Here is an 18295-nt window from a genome sequence, read left to right as displayed (position 1 = left end):
CTTATGTTGATCCTACCATTGATATTTAATGATAGAATCTGAACCTCTGTTAAGCTTTTTGAGGATGTAGGTATCATTTCATTCATTTTTGTCTATTTATGAACAATTAATAGTTGATTGTTTTTAGTGATAAAAATCATATGAACCACATTTAAAGATATGTGGTTTTTCATAGTGCTGTCATTTTCTAGTTAGCGAAATTATATGTCCTCATGTTAATCCCTTTGAAAGTTATCTGTTGCCAAACACAAATGGCCTTCTGCTCTCTGATTCTTTTTCAGGCTGCTTTGAGTGCCACAGACATGGCCTTGGCCCTCAATCGGTACCTTTGCACAGCCGTCTTGCCGTTGTTAACAAGATGTGCTCCTCTCTTTGCTGGCACAGAGCACCATGCTTCTCTCATTGACTCATTGCTTCACACCGTGTATAGACTTTCGAAGGGCTGCTCACTAACCAAAGCTCAGCGGGATTCCATAGAAGTTTGTTTACTCTCTATTTGTGGGTAAGTGGATAACAAATTTTATGCCAGCTTCTTTTTTAAAAAACAGAATTTACAATGTGGCCTTTGACAAATTATTTGGAATGTTGGAAACATTTTCCATACCACAAATTGAATTCATTTTAGGTAGTCCCATATACTGAGGAATGAGTCTTCTCTGAGGAACCTTGCTCCCAGTCAGGTTCCAGAGTATTCCCCCAAGCCTCCCTAGGGTATCCAGCTGTTGGATATAGGTTTTGACCAGTTACAGAATACTATTCTGGGGGATGGGAGTGGGGAGTGATTGTGTCCGGTGTGCTTGGCCACCTTAGGTGAGATAATTCGATCTCCCCTTTTGACTGTGTGTGATAATTGACCTCCTCTTCTAGAAGAGAAAGAAAAAAGAACTTCTTTAGTATAAAATATGATACAGCATAATATTAAAACCATATTTATGTGTGGCAATGTTGAAGGCTGAAAACCATTCTCTTTAAGTAGAAGTGCTAGAATGTCTTACTATGAAAACTAGAAACGTATCTCCCCTGATGAAGTTTTGACTGTGAAAGTGACAGCTTCTCAAGCCTCTAGAAAGGTCATGGCTCCTTTCTAACTGCTCATGAACTCTTGAGGTGCAGCCAGAAGCCTGGCAGTCCCTGGGGGAAGGGCAAGTTTTCACCCATGGGCGAGTATCTGAGTTGAGAGCCAGATGGCACTGAGGGAGGTGGAAAATCGGAAGAGTAATACTTTAACTTCCCTAATCTAAGATTATTTAAAATTGAACCAAAATGCCTATCTCACAGGTTTTCTAAGTATTAAATGAGGTAAAACACTTGCCGTTACCTGACACAGTGCATGTTCACTGTGTATTCATTTTCTCTCCCTTCCTTCTCTGGCAAATTTGCTGTCTCAGCCATTTGTTCCTCCTTTCGGTTCCAATATTCCCTCTTTTTGCTTCTTACCATCCATTGGAATGAGGGAAGGGACAATTTACTAAGATTAATGGAGGAAAGTCTTAGGAAACAGTGGGGTCTGCATTTGTGAGTGGTTAGGAAAGGAAGGAGGAGAACAGAAACGCCTTCTGTAGTGAAGAAGGGGTGGTCTTCAGATCTGAGGGGGATAGAGATGAGTTGGGAAATCTAACCTTACATAAAATTAAGTAACGAAGTGGCTAATCTTTGGACGAAGAACACCTAATTAATTACCTAATTAATACCATCTGAAGAGAGGTATAGATTCAGGTCCTTGGCTTTTATAATTCATTCTAATGAATGATGTACTTAGTTTAGACATATTTCTCGGCATCATTAAAATTAGCTTTGTTCCAACAGACAGTTGAGACCTTCTATGATGCAGCACTTACTAAGAAGATTAGTATTTGATGTTCCATTATTAAATGAACACGCCAAGATGCCTCTTAAAGTAAGTATAGGAAATGTTTGTAGATATTTGGTTACTGTTTCCTCTGACTATTTTTTATTTTAACATATACATTTCTTAGATACATTGTGTTCGATGCTGGGAAATTTCTCCCAATTATTGAAATGGGTATAGAAGTTATAGGAATGTATACATCAACTTGAGATAAGCAAGTTCTGTAAGATTATAGAAATCTTAACATTGATTGCCATGGAAACAATGGAAATAAAAATCACTGGAAATGAAAGGACCACACGGAAAAGATATTCTGAAGCTGAAAATATGATTCAGCTTCAGAAATACGATTAGAATTTCTGGCCTAAAATACGATTAGAAACCTTGAAGGATGAAGACTAGGCTTTATATACGACATTCTTCTAAGTGAATAATCACATGACAGGTTCCAAATGTCACTTCACAGGATTCAGAGATAACCTCTCTGTATATGCAGTTATAATTTGTTACACAGTATGGAAAAATTGCTGATATTTTTTTCAGTCATTCTTTTTAGGATCAAGTCTCATTCTGTCTTACTGACTTGGGAATGTTTTCTTGCCCTTTAGTATCCTAATCTAGGCTCAGAATATAGTGTTTGCATCAAAGTTATATGGTAATGTGATGGAATTTTTTTTTTTTTTTAAGAGACAGAGTCTCACTCTGTCGCCAGGCACCAGGCTGGAGTGCAGTGGCGCGATCTCGGCTCACTGCAACCTCTGCCTCCCGGGCTCAAGCAATTCTCCTGCCTCAGCCTCCCGAGTAGCTGGGACTACAGGCACGCGCCACCACGCCCAGCTAATTTTTGTATTTTTTAGTAACGACAGGGTTTCACCATGTTGGCCAGGATAGTATCAATCTCTTGACCTCATGATCCGCCCGTCTCAGCCTCACAAAGTGAGCCACCGCACCCAGCTGGATTTTTTTTAATAGATGACCACACTGCAATGCCATCTAGTAGCATTATTTTTTCCCCAATGGCTACCCAATACTAGTGCTGGAAGTATGAGATATAAAGCAGTCGATATGGAGCTGTTACAGTATGCATCCTGGATATGTAGCAAAAGTAGTCTTTCTCTATGAAAATTGACTTTGGTTTAATAAACCTAGATACATTACTGAATTAGGTAAAATAAATTATACCCTTGCTAAAAATCCTATCTTTTATGTTTTTTATTGTCTAGAATGGTCCTTGTCTTGCAAAATGTTTTGATACAAATGAGCTGGAAAATTTGTGAAAAAAGATGCAATCTCATGCTGTTACCTTTATGCAATAAAACTTTTTTACATTAGTAGAGACAGGGTTTCACCATGTTGGCCAGGATAGCAAATTAGATCTCAGTGTTTCATCATTTGTGACTCCTAAATTGTGTAGATGTCTGTATGTGTTCATCTTTTGTAACTGGAAGGGAAAGTAAATGAGTTGTAATATTTTAATGGTAAGACACACAGCCTACTTTAAGAATAGGAATTCTTACAATTTATTTTCTTCCTTAGATATAGATCAAAAATAAATTATCCAAAAAACTACCAAATAATTGGAAGATTCTGTGTTTGTCCTTGACCTTCCAGTTTAGTTCTAAACAAACAGTATGCATAGGTGAAAATGTAAGGACGATGTAGACAATTGGTAAAGTAATAAATTACATCCATGGCCACCAAAGAAACATAGATAAAGAGATCCAAATAGAGCAGGTTTGGAACTTGAGGCCAAAAGAGAGGCAGAGAAGGAGCAAAAAGAATCACAGACCTATATTCCTTTATTGTGGTTCTGGGTCATCCTGAAATCAGTCCCTTCATTTTACACATGGATTCCGAGATAATAATAACAATTCATAAAATCATAAGTCAGTGATTAATGTAGAACTCAGGGATACGTAGACATCCAAACAACCTCATAAAGAATGCTGTTCAAGATACAGTTACTTGTAAAATTGGGTGTTTGCTTCTCATGTAGCAATCAGTGTTACATTTGAAAGAGACATAGTGTATTAGTCTGGGTTCTCTAGAGGGACCGAACAGAACTAACAGGGTAGAGGTGTATATGAAGGGGATTTTATTAAGGAGTATTGACTCACACAATCACCAGGTGAAGTCCCACAATAGACTGTCTGCAAGCTGAGGGCAAGGAAGTCAGTCCGAGGCCAAAACCTCCAAAGTAGGGAAGCCAGCAGTGCTGCCTTCAGTCTGTAGCTGACGGACTTTGACCCCTGGCAAATCTCTGGTATAAATCCAAGAGTCCAAAAGCTGAAGAAGTTGGAGTCTGATGTTTGAGGGCAGAAAGCACCCAGCACGGGAGGAAGATGAAGGACGGAAGACTCAGCAAGTCAAGTCCTTCCACGTTCCCCGGCCTGCTTTTATCCTAGCTGTGCTGGTGGCTGATTAGATGGTGCCCACCCAGATTAAGGGTGGGTCTGCCTCTCCTGTCCACTGATTCAAATGTTGATCTCCTTCATTTGAGTCAGTGGACAGGAGACTGACTCAACACCCTCACAGACACACCCAGGAAAAATACTTTGCATCCTTCAATTCAGTCAAGTTGACCCTCAATATTAGCCATCACGCTTAGTATACATGGTGATAGTATTCTCCGAGAGAATTCATGTGGGATTGAGCAATTTCCCTTCAGTTGACCTTATAATGTAGCATTAGAGTGCCATGTGAGGAGAAATGAAAACAAATTGATATAAAAGATTTTGATTTCTCATTGCTTTTATAATTGTTTTCCCACATAGCTGCTGACAAATCATTATGAAAGATGTTGGAAATATTACTGCCTGCCCGGAGGGTGGGGAAACTTTGGTGCTGCCTCAGAAGAAGAACTTCATTTATCAAGAAAGTTGTTCTGGGGCATTTTTGATGCCCTGTCTCAAAAGGTAATTTAGTGTTTTGTGGGTCTGTTTGTATCAATAAAACGGTATAAAGCCACACGTTCTTAGTAAGGTAGTATTCCTAGTCGAATACTGTCTTTGCTAACCAAGATACATATGGCTTGATTTTTTTTCTCTTTTCTCAACTTCATAACAAATATTGAAAATGCAATTTATATTTATTTTTCTTAATCACAATGGTAGCATTTTCCTTGTGATTGTGATACTGTTTCTGAACTTAAAATAGCTAAGCGGTTCAGGAAATTATGCTCATGTTGTTAAGTTTCTGGTGTGTTTGGACTCAAGCTCTCCCAAGTCCCATCTCCAATCTTAGAAAGGCTGAAGAAATTATATCCAACAGAAAATTATAAAATATGAAATCTTATGTAATTGTAATATCTCATTGCCCTACCAAAGTTTCCAGCTTTCCTGCTATGGAGATTTAGATACCTTCACTCAGTGTTGCATTCTATGTGTGACATTGCCTTATAGTTGCAAATTTGTAATGAATAGTTCGTGTTTTCAGATGACTGGCAGGTATTGATGTTAGAGAAACGTCAGAACAACAGGTTTCTTATGTTCATGCTTAAATTAATCAAAATTAGTTTGAATTCCCAGACTGACATTATTAGATGATTTAGAGCAGTATAACTACAAGTTTATTACATGACAGAGGAAAACTTGTCTGCATTTACATTTGGTAGTAACACTTCAATGCTTTTTCTTACTGAACTTTCTTTTGTAACCTGAGTCCTTTTAAAATAATGTGTGAAGTATTTTTAGAATCGTTGACAACATTTGTTTAAAATTGAATATTTAAAGTGAGATAATTTATTACTATTTTTTATTTCTTAGAAACTCTATGTTTAATTATGTCATTAATTACAAATGCCTCTTCCTATAAATTTTTATTATGCATGCTTTCTATAGAATTTCTTTTCCATCTCATAATTCTGTTTTTCCAACCTTTATAATGCAACATGGATCAGTTAAAATTTTTTACTCTCTAAAATGTTATGCTTTATGTGTTTTTCATATATATAGTCAATATAATGGACAGGAATTATCTATAACTAACTGTAAGGAATATAGGCCCTATTGATTGAAATTATATTTATCTTGTAAAGATATTTTACACATTGACAGTATTAAAGTTTACTTTGTGGTGGGGGGATTGGAAAGGGCTAGCAGGGGCTGGGGGGATTAGGGAGAGATAGCAGGGGCTGGGGCGATTAGGGAGGGATAGCATTAGGAGAAATACCTAATGTAGATGACGGGGCAATGGATGCAGCAAACCACCATCATGGCACGTGTATACCTATATAACGAACCTGCGCGATCTGCACTCGTACCCCAGAACTTAAAGTATAATAGATAATTTTTTAAAAAAAGAATACTGACTACTGTGACAATGATAACAGTGGGCCAAGGGAGAAATGCTACAAATCTGTGTATGAAGGTCCAGTACTCAACACTGTAAAACAGAAAATGTTGTCAATAAGTTTAATGGGCTCCCTCATTTTATAATAACACTTGTGTTGAATTTAATAACTACCAATTATCAAGCACCTGCTAAGTGCCAGGCATACATAATCCCACTCTCTTCTCCCAGTAACCCAAAGATGTATATGTGGTGGTAGTGGTTGTAGTTGTGGTAATTGATGCACTGGTAATAATAAAAATAAAACGTAACAATTTCTGAGTAAAAAAATAAAGTTGACTTCATTTCCAATGTGTTGGAGAATCAAAGATTTTATTCTCCTTGAGCAGAAACTGCAGTAAATAGAGTTGCAGCTTCTCTTACGTTTGATGGGATTTTAGGCTCTGTGTTTCATTTTCTAGAAAAAGAATTATCAGAGGTTTCAGTTAGCCCAGGGTAATTCAGCTTTTCCTCTGCAACCGTCAGCCGTGGTGATCATGCTGAAAACTTTTGCTGTATAGTAATATAGTAATAGTTTTTTTGGTCCTCCGTTTTTCCCAGAAATATGAACAAGAACTTTTCAAACTGGCACTGCCTTGCCTGAGTGCAGTTGCGGGAGCTTTGCCTCCAGACTACATGGAGTCAAATTATGTCAGTATGATGGAAAAACAGTCATCAATGGATTCTGAAGGGAACTTTAACCCACAACCTGTTGATACCTCAAAGTATGGACTCTTTCTATTGCAGCAGATTTTTATTGTAAATGATGTGTGAAGTCTGAAATTGAATAAGGTACTAAAGTGAACTTTCTCTAATACATGCCCCCTTTGAATTGGTATCCTTTTAATAGGGGTCCCTTTAATTTATAAAATGATAGTAATAATAATAATGATTATACTACCATCAGAAATAGATAAGATGTAACTTCTAGGATACTCTTAACATAATCAAGACTCTGTATATGTAATATCTATAGTAGAATTAAGAAAGTATGTCATTTATATTTTTAGCTGAAAAATTGCCCTAAATGTTTATTAGTAACTACAGTCAACCTCTATATAACATCTTTTACTTAGGATGATCCCAGCATGCATTGCAAAGCTGTTTCTGTGAGTGGCAAGGGAATCACTTCACCCATCACTACATCTGAGCAAGGCCCAGGGTTAACAGCTGATGTTCAGCATGATAAAACATAGCAGGAGATGGAAGGGAATATCGGATGAGAATTTGTATGGAAAATTCAGCCTGCAGTTAGAATGCAGTGTGACCATCACAACTAAAGATAAAACAACATTATTTAACACTATGAAATTTGTTACATGTACTTAGTTGCAAAACTTGTTCTACAAATAGGATGTTTGGGTACTTCAGGAGTTTGAAGTCTGAGCATTTTGTTGTTGTTACTGTTTTTAAGTAGGACCATGGTTCTCCATGTGCAAGGAAAGCTGCCTCTTCATGCCACATTATCTTACTGATTCCATGGTGACTCAGCAAGATGAGTTTTAGCAAGGTAGACACTTGGTAGTTATTATCCACGGCTTCTGAATTTGCTTGGGAGTTCAACTTTGAGGCTTCTGAGTCGCCCCCAGCCGATTTAGCTTCCATAACCAGATCAGAATTTCAACCTGAGTGGTATGCCATTAGTTTGATAATGCCTTAAATTTGCATGTTTGGTCTTTGGTGACAGTCCTGTAAGAAAAGACCCTTTTTCCCATCCCCAGTATTTGGCTTATGTGATTGATCTTTTGTATCTCTTCCGAAGTAAGTAAACCAAAATATCACATGTTCACATTCCTACATGGGTAAGTTTGTGGTTTGCTAACATATGATCTAATCTGAGATTTTTAAATATCAGAACAATGTCATGGATTTGGTGTTGGTTAATTAAATCCAATTAATTAATACGTGTGGGCATGGATATTAATTTACCTAGGATTGCCCCTCTGGGGACTTCTTAACAGATACAGGTTTATACGGTGGTATCAATGATTTCTAGATGATTGCAATTTTTTATGTGTTGCTTCTTAAGTATGTGTATATCTTATAGTTCAATTTCTGGTAATTGCTGGAAAATAACAGCAAACCATCTTATACTAGATTTTATGTATGATTTCATTCTCAAAGTTAATGCCTTAATAAGATATATTCATTAATGAATGGAATTATATGTATATATATTTAATTTTCCATTCATAGATCTCTTTAAAGTCTCAAATTTATCATCAGACTTGGTCATCATTTGCATGTCCTCAACATCAAAACAAGGAATTAAATATTTATTTAAACACAAAAGGAGTCAAGAATAAATATTATCAAAAGCAGGAGTTAGTTCATTATTTTCCCTGTAGTTAATACTAATAACGTTTGCAATGTTATTTGTGGATCATGAATATTTAAAATTTTTTAACACTTCACTAGTTGAATGAAATTAATTTAAAAGTTTAGTACATTTTTAAAAAATGAAGCAGATCAGATTTCAGTAGTCTTTTTATCCATTTATGGTTGTTGGAGAAGAGACCTGAGTCAAAAAGAGAGAAGAACCTTAATAAGAAATGGGGAGAGAAGTGTGTCTTTAAGCTTATTGATTCTAACCATAAAGTTAGTGTTTGTTTTTTCTTTTTTGTCTAATCTATTGTCCTAATCTTTGAATGTATTTTAATTATTTCAACTTAGCTATTTAATAATTGTTACTATTGTAGTTTTTTGATATTTAATTTGTTATATTAACATATAAAATATGACTCAGTATAAGATGAGCATTATCTGCTTGACTTACATTGTTCTGAATATAGGAAAATGTAATTTTTTGTTAAAACTAGTATTTAACAGTTTTATATGGATGAAATCTAAGCATTCATAAGCTGTGAGTAAATTATTAATATGTTTTCCTGTAAATTATGTGAAAATCAAGCTCTTTTGTCTTTACTTTTCTCATAGTATTACAATTCCTGAGAAGTTGGAATACTTCATTAACAAATATGCAGAACACTCCCATGACAAATGGTCAATGGACAAGGTAAAAAATCAGAGTATTCTAATTCGGTCGTCATTATTAATGACTGATCACTGTTCAGATATTTCTAACCAGGACAGTTTTCTGTTTTAAAATGAGAACTTGATCTAAATTAGGAAAAAATACTTAACTACAATTTGCTTATATAATAATAGTTAGCAAGCTCTATCAATACAAATGGGATACACATATGAATAAACAGTATTTTAAGCTTTCAAAAGATCGATTAATTAAATTATAAATATAGTTTTTAAAACATGTATTGTTTATAGGAGTAAGAAATTAACAGTCACCAAGGGCTTCAGGAGTAGGTGTCGATCCCGGGTTCACAAGTCACGTTTTAAGGAAACTTTGGTTGTATATGTAGTTTTGTTTGTTTTTGAGTCATGCTCGTCTGCCCACGCTGGAGTGCAGTGGTGTGATCATTCTCCACTGCAGCCTGCAACTACCGGGCTCAAGCAATCCTCCTGCCTCAACCTCCTGAGTAGTTGGGACTACAGGTGCATACTACCATGCCTGGCTAATTGTTAATATTTTTTATAGAGACAGGGTCTTGCTATGCTGCCCAGGCTGGGCTCTACCTCCTGGCCTCAAACCTCCCAAAGGCTGAGATTACAGGCATGAGCCACCATGCCCGGCCAGGTTTTATATGTAGGTCTATATTAGATCAAATCTTGAAAATTCTTAATCAGTATTTAATAATTATTTACCTCTTCTACTCTTCTGTTGTATTTCTTACTACCAACTAGATCTGCAGTTTGCTGAAAATAGATTATGTCAGCCAGGTGACTTTTTTAGTGTTTTCAAGGAAAACAAACACAAGTGAGAAAACTAAAGCAGCTCCATCTATAAGATAATTTCTGCATATTATGAGAATTTTCTAAAGGAAATCTTATGCGCAAATATTCACATTTCAGTTGAGCCCAGTCTAAACTTGACAGAGGATAAAGTAGGTTCGTCAGAGAAGTTGTTGAGATGGTCAAGAACCTAAAATACTCACATACTGATTTGGTGAAATGAGAATCAGACACCAAAGATTGCTTCCAAAGGATGTGAATGCTACGTAACAAATCACGATCATCATGCTAGAGATGTCATGTCAAGTTTCAAACTTTGCCCTGGACAGCCAGTCTTTCAGTCCCTCTAAGAAACCCTTTGTTGTTGGTTTTGATAAATGTCTGGTTCTTCATTCGGTAATTGATTTACCAGGTAAGTCAGTAAGGATAGATCTTATATAAAAACTCCGCTAAGTACTGAGCGGTTGGAGTTGGTGTAGGAGAGGAATATTACAGGAAGATATTGCAGTGTAATTACTCAGATTCTGTAGGTGGAAATGATATAGGGAAATGGTGATATGTACAGATGGGCAAAATAACATGGAATGAATGTGTTGAGAGACAATTTGACGAAAGAATGGGTAAAACAGCTGGCATCATTCAGAGAAGACTCTTGAGATGTCTACTCTAGTTTTCCTATTTAAAATGCATGTTTCATATTTACACTTCACAGGTGGGGTCCCAAGATGGGTTAGAATAAATATCCTGGGGACCATGCATCCCTTTAGCGTCCTCCTATGGGAATGCTTATTGTCACAATTACAAGACCTTGGTCTGTTTAAGGAAGATCAGGTGCTTCTAATCTCTGGATAAAAAGACTTGTTCCAGATGATTACTGAAAATACTTCATGCAATATATCCACATAATAAACCTGCATATTTACTCCCTGAATCTGGAATTTAAAATAAAAGAAAACAACATGGATTAGGATGGACATCTTTGTTTGTTTGTTTGTTTTTGAGACACAGTCTCACTCTGTTGGCAGGCTGGAGTGCAGTGGTGCGATCTCAGCTCACTGTCACCTCTGCCTCCTGGGTTTCAGCAATTCTCCTGCCTCGGGCTCCCAAGTAGCTGGGACTATAGGTGCACACCACCACACCCAGCTAAATTTTTAATTTTTTTTAGTAGAGACGGGGTTGTACCGCATCAGCCAGGCTGGTCTCAAACTGCTGACCTCATGATCCACCCAGCTTGGCCTCCCAAAGTGCTGGGGTTACAGACATGAGCCAGTGCAGCCAGCCAGATGGGTGTCTTTATAGTGACTTATGCTGGATAAAATTTCAATCTTAACCCTTATCTTAGTTCATTTTAGGTTTATTTTATCAAACATACACTTAAACAGCTGTATATCTACACTCTTTAAAATTAACACATGTAAAACAATTTTTAATGGTTGTGTTTTTTGTTTTCAGTTGGCAAATGGATGGATTTATGGAGAAATATATTCAGACTCTTCTAAGGTTCAACCATTAATGAAGCCATATAAGCTGTTGTCTGAAAAGGTGAGGTGTTTTAGTTTGTAAAGTTTTTATTCTTTTGGAAATTTTTTTCTTTGTCATATATTTTTATATTAAAATGTCTTATTTTAAATTTGGTATTTTTTCTCCAAAAGTCCCATTTAAAAAAAAATTTATATTTTGTCTTTTCCTCCCTATTCTTATTTTCTATCAGTGTTTCTGTGTTAATTCTCTTCTCTCCTTCACATTTTTCTTTTCCTTTTTGGTTTTTATTCCTCTTTCATATTTTTAAATACTTAAAAAAATCTTCTTATCGGCCAGGCGCGATGGCTCACGCCTGTAATCCCAGCACTTTGGGAGGCTGAGGAAGATGGCTCATGAGGTCAGGAGATTGAGACCATCCTGGCTAACACAGTGAAACCTGTCTCGACTAAAAATGCAAAAAATTAACTGGGCATGGTGGCACGTGCATGTAGTTCCAGCTACTCGGGAGGCTGAGGCCACAGAATCGCTTGAACCTGGGAGGCAAAGGTTGTAGTGAGCCGAGATCATGCCACCGCAATCCAGCCTGGGCCACAGAGTAAAAAAAAAACCTGTCTCTGTCTCAAAAGCAAAACAAAACAAAACAAAAATCTTATCACGCTTAAGAGTTTCTTGATAAGTGATGATAAAGTAATAATGTGCTTATTATGTATAGACTTTCATATATTTTACTTCTTTGGGAAAAAATGAATATCTTGACAAATAAAATGAAAAGGATTTCACTTCATTATGACTCACATGTATATCACATAAGCGGCCCCTTTTTTCTCTGTCTCTCCCTTCTAGTTTCCATGTAAGGTCCTTGGAACCGGGAAGCTAGAGGAAATTGACCTTGATGCTATATAATGAACAAAACGAGGATCCCTCTTAGTAACATTAGTGAAACTAGATCTCTGCTCACACTCTGCTTTTTAGAATTTTACTTTCCTTTTTTATTTTTAAATAAGCTATGCTCATCAAATTTTTAAAAAGTGAAGGCAGTCTATTTCAGAGCAATGCATTAAACACTTAAAATTTTTATTTCCATTCATAATATATCTCTTGCTTTTTGTTTTTTGTTCTCTAGGAAAAAGAAATTTATCGTTGGCCAATCAAAGAATCTTTAAAAACAATGCTGGCTTGGGGTTGGAGAATTGAAAGAACTCGGGAGGGAGACAGCATGGCCCTTTACAACCGGACTCGCCGTATTTCTCAGACAAGCCAGGTAAGAATTCATCATCACTGTAATCCCAGCACTTTGGAAGGCTGAGGCGGGTGGATCACGAGGTCAACAGATCGAGACCATCCTGGTCAACATGTTGAAACCCCGTCTCTACTAAAAATACAAAAAATTAGCTGGGCATGGTGGCGCGTGCCTGTAATCCCAGGTACTCAGGAGGCTGAGGCAGGAGAATTGCCTGAACCCAGGAGGCGGAGGTTGCAGTGAGCCGAGATCGCGCCATTGCACTACAGCCTGGGTAACAAGAGCGAAACTCCATCTCAAAAAAAAAAAAAAAAAAGAATTCATCATCACAGTGATGAATCAACTGTTTACGTTATGGATCAAATAATTTTATTTTTTAATTTAATTACTGGGTTTTTCTAAAAAATAATTTGAAAATGCTGAAGCATCATGAAATTTAGAAGGGTGAGGAAAAAGCTATGTTACTTTTTCTTTAGTTTGAAGGGAGGTTAAATGATGATTAAGTGACTGGACTTCATGTACAAGCCTTCCTTTTCCTGGATAGCATAGAAGTAACCAGTTGTAAGGTCTTGAAGTTTTCCTGATGAAAGCGCTACCTCATGTTCATTCGCTACAGCTAGTTTGTCTGTAGAGCTTTCTTCTCACTTCCAGTGGGATCTGAGGGTTGGTTCTTAGGAAAGAGTAGGGTGTTCAGACAGTCGTGATCCAGATCTAGAACGCACAGGGGTGCTCCTGTCTGTAGAGGGAAGGCTACACAGGCAGAGCAAGAATTCACAGAAGATGTTGCTGCCGGGCCACATCAAGGGAGTTCCAGCAACAAGCAAGACTCTACTCATAGCTCTTCAGTGCTCGAGGTGGCAAGAGTAAGGCACAGCCTAGATGTGGAAAAGCTGGGGTTTAGGGTGGAAACCAAATAGCACCCGTTAACGTGTAGTCACAAGGTCATGTGAGCTGCTTACCTTTGACCCTCTCATTTCTCCTGGGAGCTAAACCTGTCATTATTCTTCTTCTGACCCCTCAGTTCGCTATGTATTTGGTTTACACCAAATATTGTTTATTATTGCTATTTTACACAGATAATCCTTTTTCCAAAAAACTGAGGGAGTAACAGCATGTGCTTCACATACTTTCTATTTGAAATGCACTTTTAAAAAAATTTGTGAAACTGTGTATTGTCATCTCTTACATTTAATCACTTTTTTCCCACCTCTCCATGAATAAAATACTTAAAAATTTGAGCAAAATTATGTAGACCTTCAAGTTATAATTTCATCTAGACAGATTTTTATCACATAACCTACGATAGACCTATATCTATTCCTGTCCCTAATTTTCTACCTTGTATTATTCTACAATTATTTATGTAGTAATCTGATGTGAATGTTTCTTCAATTCTATGTTATAGTATCCTAACTTCCAGTGTGATAGTATTGGGAGGCTGAGCCTTTGGAAGTTAATGAGATCACAGGGGTAACGTTCTCATGAATGGGACTCTCTGTTTTTATAAGTGCCCTTATAAAAGAGGCCCAAGAAAGTTGCTTTCCGTCTTTAACTACACGAAGACACAGCAAGATGTTACCATCTGTGAACTAGGAAGCAAGGCCTCAGCAGACAATGAATCTGCCAGTGCCTTGAGCTGAAGCTTCCCAGCCTTAGACTGTGACAAATAAACGCTTATTGTCTGTAAGATGCCCACATTGTGGCATGTTGTTATAGCACCCTGAACAGACTAAGACATGCTCCTGTATTACTACTCTTACAAAATATACTTTTAAATAAACTGAGTTCTGATTTGGGCATATTTTACATTAAATTGCCTTTGGGATGTATCACACATGGATGGAAGCTTAAGAGTGTATTTTACCTATTTTTTGTGTCTGTGTACTTTTCTAAGTAGATCAGCTTTTATTTAAATCCGTTTCAACAAATGCTGAGCACAAACTGCATGCTAAGTAATAAGAATACAAAGATAGCAAGACATTCTAATCCTAAACATCCTAAAAGAGAGATAAGGAGACGTCACATCTGTTACAACATGGTATGGTAAGGGTGGGACTAGTCATATGTAGTATGCAGTATAGACAAAGCGATGATTTTTTAAAAATTATTCTGTAAGGTAGATAAGAAACAAGAAATTACTACCAATGGAGCTGACTTTAAGCTTCATGAAAAATAAGGTAGATTCTCCCAGTGCTCTTAATAGCAAGCAAAAAATGTGTACTCTAGTTTAAAATTGTACATGTTTTATATCACTCCCCTTTCCCTTTCTCCTTTCTGTTCTAATGATAAGCCCTCAATAGAGTCTATTAACCCATAGAACTCCCTCTCATGTCTTAGTGATTTTTACAGTAACGTGATTTGTGAAATTCATTCTCAAATCTCATATGTGATTTCAAAATATTAGGCAATGCTTGTCCCAGAGGCACAGTTTGTAAGATAAGACGAAGGGCTATGGAATTGCACCACTTGGCCTTAAATCCTAGAAGTGCTGCTTTCTAAAAATGTACTTTTGGGTACTTGATCTCAGTTTGCGTCATTAAATGTGAACTCTTATTGTTACTATTGTTATGTCAATATTGCTATTGAGAGCATTTCATTAGTGGTAACTGAAATAGTATGTTTGTGTTTGTAGCATTTTGACCTGTAAGTGGGAAGGAAAGAATATTTCCATCAGCCTCAGAAATGGGGGGTATTATACACCAAAGGCCACAAATCTATTTATAACTCTTGTATTATTTTTGCCCAAAGGTTCTTCAAGCATAAACCAATATTATTTGAACCGTTAACATAGATTGTTAATTCTCCATTACTTACCTTATAGTGTTCTTTTTCAACTATTATCTTGTTAAGCTTCTTTGTCTTTTTTTTTCTGTTATGATTTCCTCTGTGACTATAAAGCAATTTTCTATTGTGTATAACTCTTCTGACTAAAGGAACACTTTTTATAGCATCATTTTATATAAGGAATATAAATGGACGAGTGATTCTGAGCTTGAATTCCTCAGCTTTTTTCCACTGGGGCTCAGCACTCCCTCAGGGACATACGAGTGGCCCGTGGTTAATGGCAGTCTCTGGCACAGCTGGCCAGGGTTGACATTCTGGTCTCACCACTGAGTAGCTAGCTAGTTATGTGAACTTGGATAAACTAGTTAACCTTTGTATGCTACAGTTTTCTCATCTTGAACATGAAGCTGGTATGAGCAACTGCTTTGAAAGAATGTTGTGAGTGTTCTGGTTATGATGCTTATATATCACATGGCAGCAGAAAAGAGAAGGAGGAGGAGCCAAGTGAAAGGGGTTTCTCCTTATAAATTCACCAGATCTTGTGAGACTTACTCACTACTGTGAGAAATGTTTGGTGGAAAACACCCTCATCATTCAGTTATCTCCTTCTGGTTCCCTCCCACAACAGGAGGGAATTATGGGAGCTACAATTCAAGATGAGATTTGGGTGGGGACACAGACATGATAATGGATCAAGGGGAGTAAGCTGAGATGATTGCCCTGGATTCTAGCTTGGGTCTCCAAGTCGATAGCTATGTTAGGTGAGGTAAACACCATAGGGGTGCTGGGGACAGCAAGGAGAGAATAATGACTTTGATTTTATATGTTGTGGTAGGCAAAATTATGACTCCCAAATATGTCCACCCACTCCTCACTACAACTGTGGGAACTATGGCGTTGATGGTAGATATGGTGGTAGTAGTGACAATGATAATATAATAGCAATGAGAATAGCCATTTAGTAAAATTCCTGATCCATTTCTTTGTGTCAGGAACTTTGCTAAGGGTTTTACATCCATTATCTAATTTCATACCAGCCTTTGAGGAAGATGGTCTATTCAGCATATTAAAAGAAAAACATCAGACAAATTAAACTTAACGGAGTTTACTTGACCAGAGAAGCAACGGCAGTCCCTGGAACCAGGACAGGTCCAGTGAGAGTCCAGAACTGCCATGTGGCTGGATAACATTTATAGACAAAAAGGGAAGTGATGCTCAGAAAGTGGAAGTGAGGTACAGAGAAAGCTGGATTCATTCCAGCATGGCGTTCGCCTTCTTTGAACAAGGTTTGAGCGGTGTCCTCATGGCGAAGGCATAGAAGCTAAGGTACTGTCAAAACTGACCTGTGAGTTAAGTATCACTCATGAGCCTATTATTATTTACAGCCTCTGTTACACTCACTTTTGTTTTACAAGCATGATAATGAGCTATATTTTCATTTTGTTTTTAGTTTGTTTTTTGTTTATCCATTTTTAATAAGAAAATATATACAATTATGAAATATATCAAGATATGGTTTTAGATTGACAAGCAGGAGGCAGAGCTCATTTCTGTGGTGCACTTTCACATAATATGGCATTGGATGGAAGGAGGTAAGTGCCCAGGATGGTAGTGAAACTTCCTTCAGATTGATGGAGAGATGTATTTCATTTTTTGAAGCTTTAATTCAGAAATGAAAGAAGTCTCCTCCTTGAGGATTGCCATATGCATTATTGAATCCATATGATATACTATGATAATTTAAAAGTTGGTTTTACTTTATCCTAACATTTGACCTATCAAGACATTTCTAAATATTGATGTCTTTGATTAACTCTCGCTTGCATGAGGAAGAGTAAACTTCATTACAGCCAACTTGGATTTGTAAGAAGCTCAAAAATTTAATGGTCCTTTGCATAAGATAATGTTTCAGAATTTTGGATTTATCACACAATATGTCAAATTCTGATAGTTAATGTTTGGGATCATCAATCATAAATCATTTTCAGACACTCAAATATAATTTTAATGTGGGAGATGTGTTTGCGACATCATTTTCTATAGAAACTTACCAGTTTTATGTGAGGAAACACTATGTTTGGAAGTTTGCATTATAGTTTTAAAGTATAATTTAAGTCTCTCTTTACAAGGTTTTTAATGTGGCACTGTTTTTTCCATAAATGATCTAGGTTTCTGTAGACGCTGCCCATGGTTACAGTCCCCGGGCTATTGACATGAGCAATGTTACGCTCTCTAGAGACTTGCATGTAAGTACTGCTAACTTTTAAAACTTGTCTCCAAATTTAACTTTTAAGGAGCATAATGTAACACTTTCCTGCATATATTTCGCAGCATGGTTTATTCGACTGTGGTGATCTTATAATGGATCCACAGAGTTTATAGATTATATACTCTAATTTTTTAGTACTATCGAAATTGATAGCTGGGCATGGTGGCATGTGCCCGTAGCAGCTACTTGGGAGGCTGAGGCAGGAGAATCGCTTGGACCTGGGAGGTGGAGGTTGCAGTCAGCTGAGATTGCACCACTGCACTCCAGCCTGAGTGACAGAGCGAGACTCCGTCTCAAAAAAAAACAGCAAAAACAAAAAAGCCAAGTTGATACAACTTTTTCTAGGGTGGTACAGCCATGTAATATATTTTCCTTAGAGATAATAGCCATTTAAAAATCCCTATGTTAAATAGTTGTGTGTGAGAAGACAGTAAGCTCTGTGCAAATCCGCCTTCTTTTAATTTTTCCGGAGAAATTGATCACATTTGCTCGCTTCATTCATAGTCTCGTCTGTTCTTTTTTGTCACTAAGG

At 37.0% G+C, this 18295-nt stretch overlaps 1 protein-coding gene across 23 annotated transcripts in view; it reads left to right on the top strand.

Annotated features, from left to right (window-relative positions):
- RYR2 (ryanodine receptor 2) overlaps positions 1 to 18295 on the top strand; it is a 781807-nt gene that overhangs the window by 583457 nt on the left and 180055 nt on the right. For all 23 annotated transcript variants that reach the window (XM_035280524.3, XM_035280523.3, XM_054248004.2 and 20 more), the window contains 8 exons: positions 282 to 502; positions 1807 to 1897; positions 4624 to 4764; positions 6740 to 6903; positions 9116 to 9194; positions 11441 to 11530; positions 12594 to 12731; positions 17663 to 17740. In XM_035280524.3, the coding sequence (XP_035136415.2) occupies positions 282 to 502; positions 1807 to 1897; positions 4624 to 4764; positions 6740 to 6903; positions 9116 to 9194; positions 11441 to 11530; positions 12594 to 12731; positions 17663 to 17740 (1002 nt within the window). The remainder of the gene's footprint in view (positions 1 to 281; positions 503 to 1806; positions 1898 to 4623; positions 4765 to 6739; positions 6904 to 9115; positions 9195 to 11440; positions 11531 to 12593; positions 12732 to 17662; positions 17741 to 18295) is intronic.

This window comes from Callithrix jacchus, chromosome 19 (assembly GCF_049354715.1).
Source record: "Callithrix jacchus isolate 240 chromosome 19, calJac240_pri, whole genome shotgun sequence".
Taxonomy (NCBI): domain Eukaryota; kingdom Metazoa; phylum Chordata; class Mammalia; order Primates; family Cebidae; genus Callithrix; species Callithrix jacchus.
This window is presented reverse-complemented; position numbering and strand designations above follow the sequence as displayed.